Source organism: Brachycentrus maculatus, unplaced genomic scaffold (genome assembly GCF_059751285.1).
Source record: "Brachycentrus maculatus isolate JH-2025_06_01 unplaced genomic scaffold, ASM5975128v1 h1tg000054l, whole genome shotgun sequence".
Lineage (NCBI taxonomy): Eukaryota > Metazoa > Arthropoda > Insecta > Trichoptera > Brachycentridae > Brachycentrus > Brachycentrus maculatus.
Window position 1 is genome coordinate 375,753 of NW_028280808.1, and position 13,931 is coordinate 389,683.

Consider the following 13,931-nt stretch of genomic DNA (forward strand, 5'->3'; position numbering starts at 1 on the left):
TTATTTTTAATACATTGTATTATATTTTTAAACTTTAAAAATGTTCTCCTGAAAAATCAAGTTTTTTGATTTATGACGTTCTTGAAAGGAGTGAGCAATATGTCTCCAATACTACGTCTTGAAGGCATTGATTAAAGAAGACTTTTCTACTGAAGAAAATTAAGAGCAATCTTTTATATATTCGCTATCTGTATTTGGAATATCTAGATACTCGGTACTAAGCACACTAAATCTTAACAAAAATATAATACCCGTATCGAGTCACAATTGATTTTATAGATACGATAGATCAATGTCTATTCTATTTTAATTAATTAATAAAACCCTTATCCGTACCCCAATGGTGCATAGGGCACTGCTTCATATAAACGCAGTGTTATCTTGATCATTTACACATGAAGGAAAGGTGATCAGCCCTCCGCTTCAGGTACCAGTCCAGGGTAATATTGAATAAATATTACGGTGAAAAAATCACTTTATACAATATTTATTTGACCCCCCCCTCTGGGAATCGAACCCGAACGGTAGCCGAGCGTGCTGACCATTACACTACGGAGGCGGACTATGCTATTTTACTTTTATTAAAGGGAAAGCAATGACACCAATTACAATTATTATGTTTTTACCATTAAGCTCTAAAATAGGTGAAGCGCTTTGGTGGGAAGAATACAGCAAATTTGATTTGAAATTGGAAACTCAGTGTTGCCAACGGGATGGAACAAAAATTGGCATATAAATATGTTAGCATGCTAAAAAAGGAATGAGATGTACATTTTTATTTTATTTATTGTTTCGGCATTAACTTTGTGGTAAGACATATTACAATGATTAAAGAAAATTTAATTTGATCACTCATTTCACTCTCATAAATTAAAATTATTACACCTTGTTCCATATAAAGGCCAAATTATGAATTATCTTGAAAATTTAGAAATACAAAAAAACCTGAATTCTAATAATAATTTATTAAATAATATATTGTTTCAAAATTCTTCGCCATTGCTTTCCATTTTTCCTTTGTTTTCAAACTCCGTTCCTTGACTAACCCCTTCCCCTTACTTTCCCCTCTCCTTATTTTTAGAACAATTTTATATTTTATATTTTAGTTATTATACAGACCTGAATGATGGAAGTTTAACTTCTGAAACATGTAGTCTATAAAAAAACTCAAGTGGTAAAAAACGAAGTGTTTTCTTTAATCATTGTACATTTTTATGTTATTGATTTAACTTTTCTTTTTCATGAATTCTCACTGTTTCTATTTATAAATGGAATACTTGGTATTTACATATTATTTTTATTTAACTCCAGTGCCTAGCTAGAAAGTGAAAAATTTATTTAATTATATTTCAAATTGATTCAGCAATTTTTGTTGTTACAGGATCGCATTTCCAAAGAATTGATAGAACTTCGTGACCGGTCTGTATTTGCCTTCTTCATGTTGAATGCATTGTTTGTCCTCATCGTATTTCTGCTCCAATTAAAAAAGGATGTTCTTCATCTGAAGTGGCCATTTGGTGCTAAAACTAACATCACATATACAGACAGTGATAAAGAGGTAAGAAATCGAATTTGTATAAATAAAATAGGATTAAAAACAAGTTTAATTTGTCTGTTTTCTTTCACATATGTTCTTTACACTGAACTTTTTATTTATTTACGTCATATGTTTCCCATCAAATTATAATATTCTACTCTTAGATCCAAAAATCTGTATCTCAACCTACCTAAGAGGGGGATTTAAATCTAATATATATTCTAGCAATTCAATCCATATTTTTTGTAATCTTTATCGAAATACTTTGCCATTTTTTTGCCAAGTGTTTTTTTAAGACTGCGAGCCGCTGGCGACGGGATTTGCTCATTGTTTGCAAATAGTTTTGACATTAACAAAGAGATTGGTACACAATATTCATATGCAAATATAAAATAATTCCTTCTTTTCGGACTTTGCCTGCGCAGAAAGCCGTAAAGCCGAAAGCTTAAGCAGCAATCAGCCAAACTGGTAGAAATACCTTTCCCGTCTTTAGTGTGTTAAAATATTCAAAATGTGTAATCTTTACTTCAATATTTTCAAAATTATTTGCTCGATCTACAATCAAACATACACGATCGATAGATGATACAATGGTCCATGTCACCGTGTGCTATTTGTGTTTACTTTGATGACATTTTATTTATTTTACTCTAACTACTGCGTGCCACAACTGTGAGGAAGCAAGAAAGCAATAATGAACTGCAGTCTTCTAATTATTCATGCCAGGATTCACCTAGTGATTTATGAATATGCTACTGACAGCACGTAGTTTGTCGCAAGCTGTATTATTATTACGAATAATATTTCTATGAATACGACTAGAGTCTTTCAAATATCCACCTTTGGAGCATGCTTAGTTTTTAGATACTTTAGGTGAGGAAGGTAAATGTAATCAATAAATGACTTAAGACTGTTTGGTTACAACTCTTTTATATCTTGATTGTGAATAGGGGTCATAATAATTTACATACTGAATAAAACTGTGAAAACAACTACTAAATTTCTTATTTCAGGTGCACATATCCATTGCTTATTTAGAGTTGGAGCCCATTGGACTGGTGTTTGTGTTTTTCTTTGCGGCAATTCTGTTAGTGCAATTTACTGCCATGTTGATCCATCGCTTTGGGACGTTCTCACATATTCTCTCAACAACATCTCTGAATTGGTACTGCTCAAGAAAGGTAATCATTTTCATACATACATATATATAATTATTATGCGACCTGGTATTTGGCTGGCTTAAGTGATCACTTTATACGTGATCCGATATGATATCCACCTTGTCCGCCTCTGCAGTAGTGGTTGACAAGTTTGGCTATCGTGCTGGAGTTCCGGGGTTCAATTCCCAGGGGAGTTTTAATATTTATTGAATTGGACTGGCATCTGAAGCGTTGCTCACCTAGCTTTTATGCAATTAACAATACAGTTAACATCGAATCACCTGATGCAATGTCCTAAGCACCAATGGGTCAGAAGAAAAATAAGAAAGGATGGTAGCACTGAAAACATAAAACGACAGACGCCATGAAGCAATTTTTCAAAAAATTTTCATCATTTTCCGGGATATCAGGAATCCATACTAATTACTTCCATTCCTCCATTCTTAAATCGACTTGAAAGAATGTTTAATCTTCCCGGGAGTACAAAATTGATCTCCGACTTTCTCTGGGAAGTGGGTTCTTTTTACATGAAAAAATTGTATTATGAACATAGAAATTATGTTAAAATAAATAAATAAAGAAAAAAAACATCTATTCGAAATATTTTTCAATTATGACAAAATTACACACAAATATCCACAGATGTCATTGCTATACAAGTTACGTTATACTAACTGACAGACGGACTTCGACGCTTATTAACGTCAATTCTCCTTTAAGGAAAATTTGCACTGACATCCATTCACGTCCATACCCCCGGACAGGTTAATGTAGACGTTAACTCTATTATTTGATCAGTTCACCTTGTAGAAGACTATGTTCAATTTTTGTGTTCAACTGTCCCCACTAATACCAAATTTTTGAGATGATCTTCATTTCTTTATGTTAGTATGGCCAATTAATTCTTAATTTTTATATAGCCACAAGATATGTCCATGGAAGCCGCGTTACAAAGAGACGGAGTTGGAGTAGTGAAAAGTATGCAAAAACTTCGAGGCTTCAATGAAGAAAATGAAATTGAGAATGAATCCGGACCCGATAGAGTGGGGCGAAGGAAAACTATTCATAATCTGGACAGAGCCAAACAGAAGAAGAGGAATATAGGATCATTGGACACAGCGTTCAAAAAGAGGTTCTTTAACCCCGACGAAAAAGAAGAATTGGGTAAAATCATAATTAAATTTAACATTTACTTCATCATCATCATCAGCCTGTGTCCGTCCACTGTTGACCGTCCACTGTTGCCTCCCGCATGAGTCTCCATCCTCTTCGATCCTCCGCCTTCCGCATCCAGGTCACTCCCGCTATTCTTCTTATATCGTCAGTCCATCTTGTAGGGGGTCGGCCGATGCTTCGTTTGCCATTCCAATACTTTTCTTCCCCATCGACCGTCGTCTCTTGGACAGATATGTCCTGCCCATAAATCAACATTTACTTGGTAAATCAAAATAAATATTAACCTTTAACCACCCAGTGGTCCTTTATTGGAGAGCGGCACCAAACAGCAGTGCTCCGCAACCGGTGTGCCGTGGCACATTGGTGTGCCGTGAGCCGGATACAGGCGTGCTGTGATCAAATTCAATGTATATGACATTTTACAACTTTTCATTATGTATTTAATACACGATGTCAAATTATTTTTCATAACATTGTCTGTTTTTCAAAATGTAGGATTTGATAATTCTCTCTCTCTCAAACCTTATCCGCACCGCAATGGTGCATAGGACACTGCATCATATAAACGAAGTGTTATCTTGATGGTTAACACATGAAGAAAAGGTGATTAGCCCTCCGCTTCGGGTACCAGGCGTAGATGAGCATGCTGACCATTACACTACGGAGGCGGATAACAATTGCTACAGTTAAATCATTTTTCAATGGTCTATGTACTTTAGCTTTTGGTGTGCCGCGGAATACTAGGAATAATTATAGTGTGTCATGGGTGAGAAAAGGTTGCAGAGTACTGCCATACAGGACCAGTGCTTGTGATGCATTTGGCTATTGGATTACACTGATTTATAACAATAGTATTCAAAATATGAATATTAGCTTACGTAAATATTGTCTTTGAGATACCGATCCATCATTTTATTTTTGGTTCTGATAAATATTTTAGTCATGATGCGTAATATAAGGTGTTTATACCTGCATTAAAAGGTTGATTCTTGGCAGACACATTGTGTTTTATTAGGCGGACCTTAATAAAACAAAACTGCTTTATAATGGTAAATTATAAACAACCCTTTATTTTTATAATGCTTTTTATTTTATCTAAATAGGACGATTTATTTTAGAGATAAAACTATTTTTATAACAGCTACGCGTAGGTAGCTTGCTACTTGTCGCGCTAATATTTCACAAAAATGCTTGGGCGGGGCGCTACCCTTATTGCACGCGGCGCATGAGCATCTAAAGGTTAAACTATATTGTGAAACATATTTCAAAGCACTTAAACTAAAATTTGGAAGAACTTGTATTAGGGTCTGACACACATAAGAACCAAATTTGGTGTCATTTGGTCAATTGGTTTCAGAGAAACAATGATTTTTCATATTTCAACTACAGGGCTACCCACTTGGTCCAAAATTTACATAACCCTGCTTACAGCCAGAACAAACAAATACAATATCTGGAGTCAATTGGAGGTGTAGTTCCCAAGATATCAAACATATGCACTATCATTTTAAACATTAAGATTATGGTTTTCTTTTAATAGGAGCTCTAATAGATGGACGTAGGACAACGATCAGACGTGAGACTCTCAGGGCACTGGATACCAGGAGGAATTCAATTATTGCTGAAAGGAGGCAAACACAACGATTGAGTATAAATGCTGCTGCGGGAAATAATGAATTCAGGCAGTCAGGGGTAAATACTATATTTTATTTACTTTTTGATAATATTTATTGAATATCTTTCTTCTTTTTCTGCATAGTGTAGGCCTTGTTGCCTGTTTTTAAGAGGATAATATTGCATATTGAATATTGTACTTATTACTGTATAAAAATAATATATTACTTTTTCTAGAAGTAACTTTATATCCTATATCTGTTGTATCAAAATTTTTATACATTCCATATTGGAATCTCTATACAAAATATCTTTCTCTTTCGCTATAAGTTTCTTTAAATTCCATTTTTGTATTTGTATTTGTAGAGAAACTAAGATACATTTCTGAACAATGTATCTTAGTTTCTCTACATTCTACATCAATATTTCTAAAATTAATCTTAGTCTCTTTAGAAATCATACTTCTATTTTGTACCATAATTTTTTAACACATTTTGGGCATGTTTTTCATAAACTTTTTCATAGACCCTAATTAGTATACTAATTAGGGTCGTATACTAATCACAAGTAAACGAAAACCCAATATCGATCTGCACAATGTTTTTTGTTTTTTGGTGTCTCGTTCTCTACCAAAAGTAAACAAAAAGAACACTTATAACCGTCTCCCGCTCTCTGCTTACATGATGTAAAATACACTTTTTACCATTTCCCGCAAACAATTTGTTAATATGTATTCATCATCTCTTTCTATTTTGTATCAAAGATATTAGAATGTCAGTAATATACTGCAATAGAGTTCTCCGGTTCTTATACAAAATTTATTTTCAATAAGCTCAGAATAACCTATCACTGAATAGTTAATGTGTACAGTAATTTATTTTTATTAGTATCAGATTTAATTCTACATATAAAATTATGTGAAACAAGTATTTTACACGAGAATATTTCAATTAATATTCCAGGGTGACATTCCTGGACTGGAATCTGATGCATAGGATTGATCACCTTGCTTTCACGTAATTATTACATAAATATAGCATCTTTAATCCAAAATAGCTCTTAGAATTTGCGTGTATGTGGAATTTTTCACTATATGTATTTTTAATACAAAATATATATTATATTTTAAGTCAGTTATATATATATCTCAAAAGAAAAGGATATCACAACTATCTAGGATTTATTTTGTATTTTCAAATAAAAATAATTATGTATTAAAACAGCATTTCTTAAATTTAATTTAGTGACATTCGGACTATAAAATGACGGATATAGCACTATAATTAAAAGAAAAGCTTCTCTCTGACCAGGGCTGGGATTCCATATGGAAGTTAACTCTTAAACTATGTATAATAGATAAATTCAACTAAAGTCCACATATTATTTTTTTAACGTTGCTTTACTTTGTGACAGTACGGTTTTATTTTGGTTGGTTTAAGTTATCCATACTGCGTAGTTAAAGCGTTAACTTTCCTATGGAACCCAATCCTAGCTTCTTATTAGAAATTTAAAAACCATTTTAAAGCTTATAAAATACTTTTTTTGTTTGCAAAAAACTGTTTTATTCGCCTCAGATAAAAAAAATCAAATTAATATGTTGTTATATGGATTATACTGTCCATCATAGACATTTCGTACATTTTTAATCCATTTTTATTTTAATATTACTTGGTTTATACTATTTTTTCTTGATATCTATTGTGACTCATGTTCGGTGCATTCCTCATCATTTTCAATCACCATATGTGAAGCTTAGTAAAAATTTTACAGTTCTGTCCTTAGGATGTTAAATGATGAAGAGGGGAATTTTTTATCAGTGGGAACATGGACAATAAAGGGGAGGCTTTAGCCATTTTTACATTTTAAATTACGGGCTTATTATTCATATTTTTATATTTTTCTATTATTTCTAAATTTTGATGTTTATGACTTTACGTTTTAATATTTTTTATGATTTTTACAATATTTTTGTCAAATGTGTGATTGTTATCAATTTAATTGTCAGAGAACTCTTCAAAACTAATGTTTCTTTAACATAATTCATGTTCCCAGATTCTTTTTTTAAATTTTCAGAAATTCATACTAATGTATGAACTCCCAGAATCTAACTGATATTATATATATTAATAATTATTTTTTTATTTAAGAATTTTATTAAGTTAAATTTCAATAAAAAAGGTAAGATAGTACCACAATGTGGGCGGAATCAATTAATAAAAATGTTTTTATTGATAATTTATAGTATTGAAGTACAATGTACACTATAATTTCTTCAATACCACTTTTTATACTGTTGGTGATTTTATTGTTATAAGAAAATAGTAAAAAAATGGGAAAAAAGAACGTGGATGACCGAAAAAGACTTGGCACGATCAGATCAATCAGAACCTAAAATCTGGCGGTGTCAAAAGTCTGCGTAATCGGAGGGCATGTATGACTAGATGTATGGATGTGAAGGAGGCGTATGTCAGGACAGAAGAGTGTGGCGTTCCATCCTCTCTGCCTACCCCTGCGGGGAAACGGCTTGATGGTAGTAGTAGTAGTAGTAGTAAAAAATAGTAACACTGATTTTTAAACTTTCAGATCAACAACAGTTTGGGTATTCCAGCACGAATCATGAAGTCTTCTGAACCCAATAGTGGACAAGTAAACGGAGGATACATACCTGATAACTCTGGCGATGAAGATGATGAAGTCCAGGTGAAGCCAAATGGACGACTCAGCGTTGTTAAATTTAGATACTAAATAACAAACATATTAAAATACTTTGTCTTCAACCTTTTATAATATAATATGAATAATTTTATACTTCTAATTAAAATGTAACTTTGTTTAAAAATCACTATAAATTTTATTGGACGAAATAATTTAAAATCACTTTAAATTTTATTGATTTTATAGTGATTTTAAAATAGACATTTTAATTATAAAATAAAAAATCACCAATTTAGTGCTTCAAATATAAATTATAATTTTATACTTATTTTCAAAGGACCTAAATATTAATATTATTAAATAAAATAAATAAAAAAGTGAAATATTTATGTTTTTATTATTTACACAAATATTTCAAATTTATACTATTTCTGTGAGCCTAAGGGGATCATTATTAGAAATACGTATCAAATTATGGTAGAGTAGGTTCAAACCGAGAAACTCTGACTTAAAAGTCCGCGACACTAACCACGGGACCACAACCCGACACCAAAGAGTTTACAGAGTTATATGCACACAGTTTTTTAAAAAATATATGTGTTTCTCCACTGAAATTCGAAATGCAAAAATTCTACATATATCAAATAACAACTTACTTTGAAAGGAATCTAACAAAAGTGTGAAGACATTTTTTTTTAATTAATACAATATGGATGTTCAAAAATGGGAAGGATGATGAACATTACACAAGTGTATAAAGTTATTACTTCCACTCGATCAATGTTCAGACTTCTTCAATCGTAAAATAACGATAGATGATTCATCTCAATAGAGTCACCTATAATCCCATGTCTAAAACAAACCTTTATTACTATTTAAACTTATTTTTTAAGTCAACTATTTTATTGTTTAAAAAACACATAAAAATTGATATTGTGACAATTGTTTTGCCTAGTTATTGAATTTTCAAACGATATTTGTTATCACAAAATAAACAATAGTTATAATATTAACTTTTATGTGTTTTTTTTTTAAACAATAAAATACAACTTACTAGACTCAGAAAATCTGTGTTTGCTTTAACAATTAATACATAAATTAACCCTTTGAGCCAATATCGGTCTGCTCTTTATCCAATATTTTGTGGTTTAAATTACTTTTGTTTTGTTTGGTTATAAATCGTCATCGATATTGTAATATCAGCGACAAATGCAAGTGATACGCTGTTATTTTTCTGATCTTTTGTAATAATAACACATGTTTTAAAAGAAAAAAGTATTATTTTCAATATAAATGCATTTGCCTTACTCAGTTCGAAAATCGGTTACCTGTACATTTTTAGTTATGAGAGTCTACACGACCTTTTTTCTATATCTACTTTTTAAATATTTTTCAAAGTTCAATTATCGCAAGTTGTGTTTCGATATTTGAATTTTTAAATTAATAAAAATCAACAAAAAAATATAATCGTATATAGTGAAACCTTTATCTATCGTTCCTCGAATAATCGTTTTCCCGGATGTGTCGTTTGTTTCTTCTACCCCAAATTCATTTCATACAAAAATAGATCGCATCAATCGTTTCCTTCCACCATTTAACCGCATTCATCGATTGAATTATGCTGCATATTTGATATAATTTGTCTGTTTTTTTTTTTTTTTTTTTTTCTCAATTTTGTTACATTCGACGACAATATTTCAACGTGTGGGATACAGACTATCGAAAGCTTGTGTGATGGATACAGCAGAAGAGGTCTGAAGATCTTTGGGTTCTGTTCAACTTTGTATTTTTTTTTTAATAAATACATTTATTAACATCTAAAACTTGTATTCTTGAAATTTCCACCTACTAATGGATATGCAGATTGGGAGGACGGTATCTTTACTCGATTGTATCTCCTTGTGTATTGATTTCTTTATCCCACATTCACAGTTTATTTCAATAGGTCCCTTTAAAAACGATAGATAGAGGTTTCACTGTATTTATAATGCTGTCTGCCTCTTTAGTAGAGTGGTTAACACATTTGACTACTATTGTGGGGGTCCCAGGTTTCATTCCTAGAAGTGTCAAAATAAATACATGTTATTTTCATTCTCACATTTATTTTATATCACCGTGGATTAGTACAAGTCCATGACTGATTACCTTACCTTCATGCAATAAACTATCAAGATAACACTGTGTTGATATAATGCAGTGCCTTGTGCACTATTGGGTGGTTTCTATTTATTTTGAGCTCACTTTTGAAATTGAGAGCAAATAGTTTTAGAGTATTCTGTTTTCATAACACAAAATTTAAAAATAGATTTTTTAAAATAGCTTCTTTATGGATAGAATGGGATAGGTAAAAAAAAAACATTATTTATGTTTCATAATTTATTTACCTAATTTAATAATTACATCAAGTACAATTTGAGAGTATGATTACAATCAATTAGATTAAAGGAGTATAATTATTATGATAAAATATCACAACTTTTATTTTAATTAATTGGCAGTAATGTTTTTAATTCAGTTCAATGTTTTTATCCTTTACATATGGGAACATTATTAAGTCCAGTTAGATAAAACATTAAAATAAAGTATATAATACGAAGAAAAATATAAACATAAGTATGAATATGAAAAGATAGAGAGAAATACATTTGAAAAAATATATATATGATATACATAGTTAATACTAAGTCGCCTAGTAATAATTTATTGCCTCTTAAAACACATTTCATCGACTGACTATGGGGCTATTTTCTATCACCTCCTTTGCCTCATTAGAATATGAATAAGTGGCTGTCGCGCCTCATGTGAGCACCATAGTAAAAGCACAACAGCTAAATACGCCATGGATACGCGTCCGTCGTTTGTCATACGCACAGATCTTAAAATAAACTAATAATAATAAAACAATCACATTTGTTTTACAGGTTTAATAGTTGAAAATGACATTTTCATCCTAAAAACATCATTTTATATTCTTTTAATCGTTTCCATATTTATGTACACAAAAAAATCTGTACCATTTATAAAAAATTACAAAAATCAACCATATTTGAAATGTGGTGGGTTTTATCAAAGCGATCTGATCAGTTTTCTGTCTGTACAATTTGTAAATGAAACGTAAAATGTTGGCCAGGAATGTATTTTATATATATATTCAGGAATAGATAATACTGATTTGGTAGAAAACTATAGACTGTACTAGTTAGTAAAAAGTATAAAATTAATTATGATCTGTTGTCATAATAGAATATGGCTGTTGTGTAAACAACTAAAAAAGCTATTTATATTACTAATTTGAAGCTGACAGTGATGGAATTGGAGATTCCTTTTGAATGTTTAGTTTCTAAATGTGTTGGTTACCGTCTGTATTTTTAACACAGCAGAGGTGATAGATAATAGCCCGGGGTTCGGCTGAAAACATGTCTTATAATCTCATCATGAGTATCGTCCTTGGAATGTGACTTGGGGCCTTGTCTGAAGCCGCAGTGAGTTGGTGTCGTCCTCATCCAAGGCACCTTCATACGCTCTGTTAATCTGCCCCCCGTTGGGGTCTGTGAACACGTCCTTCACCGATATACCGGCGTTCGAGGTTCTCATACTTCTGGCTGGTATTCCAATATTATTGTTGATCTAAAATGACCAAAGAAAAATATAAAGTAATAAGCTACAGATGAAAATTAATCAATTTAAGTTGTGCATATTACAATTCATGTTTTTTTTTTAAATTAATTTACAATATAGAAAAAATACATTTTATAAAAAAAAACATTTATGGTTTTTATACACATGTATGTATATAGGTTTACATCTGGGTATTTGTATTTAGTTTCATTGTTAAAATTATGATCTCTTTTGTCGTCTTCTAACCCTTATCCGCACCCGAATGGTGCATAGGGGACTGCATCGTATTGACGCAGTGTTATCTCAATCGTTACCCACATGAAGGCAAGGTGATCACTCCTGCGCTTCTGGGACTAGTTCAGGGTAATATTAAATAAATTTTAGAGTGTAAAACCACTAATATTTATTTTCACTCCCCCTGGGAATTTAACCCGGGACCTCCAGCACGGTACCTGAACCCGCTAACCATTACACCACAGAGGTGAACATGTCTCTCTGTTATGTAGGTGGGTAAGATTCGGTCGTTTAGAAGATCTGCATCAGTAGAACCGAATCACTTAAGTGATCCGTTCACTTAGACCAGATCACGGATAGCTAATAAAGAAAATAAATACCATAACTAATAAATATACTAATAAATACTATACAAGTATATTTCTACGCCATAAAAAGTTACTTTTTCCCTGCCGTGTCTTATTCACTAGAGATGATTAGTCTTGCATTTTTACTACATATTATAAATACACAATACTCTAGTAGATATTATAAATATATAATACTTTGATATCTACCCCAGAAAGACCATATTCGTTGTTTGCGCCAAGCGTTTGCATCTGCGATTTTCTTTTTTCAGCCATGATTGAGTTTCTCCTCGTTTCCAATGCCTTGATGGTTTCACGTCTCATTGAAATTTTGCGATTTAGTACAGGAGTTCCTAAAGGTCAAAAAATAGTACACATTAATATCAAACATGTATTTCAAACCCTTATCCGCACCCCAATAGTGCATAGGTAAAGTGACCATACGTCCCGTTTTGAACGGGACCGTCCCGTTTTTAGATAGCCTGTCCCGCTGTCCCCAAATATAGTTTCGGGACGTCGAAATGTCCCGTTTTCAAAAAAAAAAGCAACACGCGGTAACAATTTTTTTTCAAAAGTGCAAAAAATCGACGATAGTTTGTAGTATAGCCGTTTCATATAACTTTGCTGAACAAATCCTAGCTTGATTTCGGTGCATATGGCTACAGCAGGTGGCTGGTGAGTCATGTGTAAAGTGACCTTACGTCCCGTTTTGAACGGGACCGTCCCGTTTTCAGATAGCCTGAACAACATAATTTTCTCATATTTATATTATTTATTCCTCTTATTTTCTTTATCAACATTCTTTTTCCTTTTATTAATACATAAAAACTATGAAAAAATACATGTTTTCTTGAATATACATACTTTTACGTAAAAATTGGTAGATGTCCCGTTTTGGGGACAAAAATAAATGGTCACGTTATGCATAGGGCACTGCATCATATAAACACAGTGTTACCTTGATCATTAACACATGAAGAAAAGGTGATCAGCCCTGCGCTTCAGTTACCAGTCCAGGGAAATATTGAATAAATATTAGAGTGAAAAAATCACTTATATTTATTAGACCCCCCTCTGGGAATCAAACCCGAGACCTCCAGAACGGTAGCCGAGCGCACTTTACCATTACACTACGGAGGCGGACAAAAAATCAAATATGTAAGTATTGAATAAACAATTGATTATTATCTTTTCATACCTGGTCCGTCGTTGGCGTTCATATTGAAGAATCTTTTCTTGAAAGCGACATCTAATGTTCCGATATTTCTCTTCTTTTGACGCGCTTTTTCTAAATTATGCACTGTCCTCCTTCTTCCTACTCTGTCGGGTCCTGATCCGGAATCATTTTCGTAATCATCATCCAGGCCATTTAATTTTTGGAGGTCTTTTACTATAGCAATTGCATTTTTGTCAAGCAATGCGTCCTGTGACAAATCTTCAGTCTAAAAATAAAGATTGTTTTATCAAAATTATAAATATAATAACAAAAAATCATTGAATCTTAATATTTATTCATTAAGTAAGTCGGCCAACTGCAGGTGAATTTGAATAGGTGTTAGTTAACATTGATCTAAACCAAGACAATCTTTA

The 13,931-nt window shown here is 32.1% G+C and overlaps 2 protein-coding genes across 6 annotated transcripts in view; one reads left to right on the forward strand and one right to left on the reverse strand.

Moving 5' to 3' along the window:
• The window catches only part of LOC148311968 (chitin synthase chs-2-like), a 28,741-nt gene extending 20,387 nt beyond the window's left edge, over nt 1-8,354 (forward strand). Inside the window, exons 20-25 of one of the 2 annotated variants that reach the window (XM_088277994.1) lie at nt 1,382-1,558; nt 2,551-2,718; nt 3,618-3,861; nt 5,414-5,565; nt 6,450-6,503; nt 8,071-8,153. In XM_088277994.1, the coding sequence (XP_088134120.1) occupies nt 1,382-1,558; nt 2,551-2,718; nt 3,618-3,861; nt 5,414-5,565; nt 6,450-6,482 (774 nt within the window). In that variant the 3' untranslated portion in view covers nt 6,483-6,503; nt 8,071-8,153. Of the gene's footprint in view, nt 1-1,381; nt 1,559-2,550; nt 2,719-3,617; nt 3,862-5,413; nt 5,566-6,449; nt 6,504-8,070 lie in introns of both variants that reach the window. The other variant, XM_088277993.1, reaches the window with a different exon arrangement.
• A 2,718-nt stretch (nt 8,355-11,072) lies between these two features.
• The window catches only part of kkv (hyaluronan synthase-like protein kkv), a 68,801-nt gene continuing 65,942 nt past the window's right edge, over nt 11,073-13,931 (reverse strand). For 2 of the 4 annotated variants that reach the window (XM_088277998.1, XM_088277997.1), the window contains exons 22-24: nt 13,540-13,783; nt 12,552-12,694; nt 11,073-11,769 (exon numbers count right to left, since the gene is read on the reverse strand). In XM_088277998.1, the coding sequence (XP_088134124.1) occupies nt 11,575-11,769; nt 12,552-12,694; nt 13,540-13,783 (582 nt within the window). In that variant the 3' untranslated portion in view covers nt 11,073-11,574. Of the gene's footprint in view, nt 11,770-12,539; nt 12,695-13,539; nt 13,784-13,931 lie in introns of all 4 variants that reach the window. The other 2 variants (XM_088277996.1, XM_088277995.1) reach the window with 1 other exon arrangement.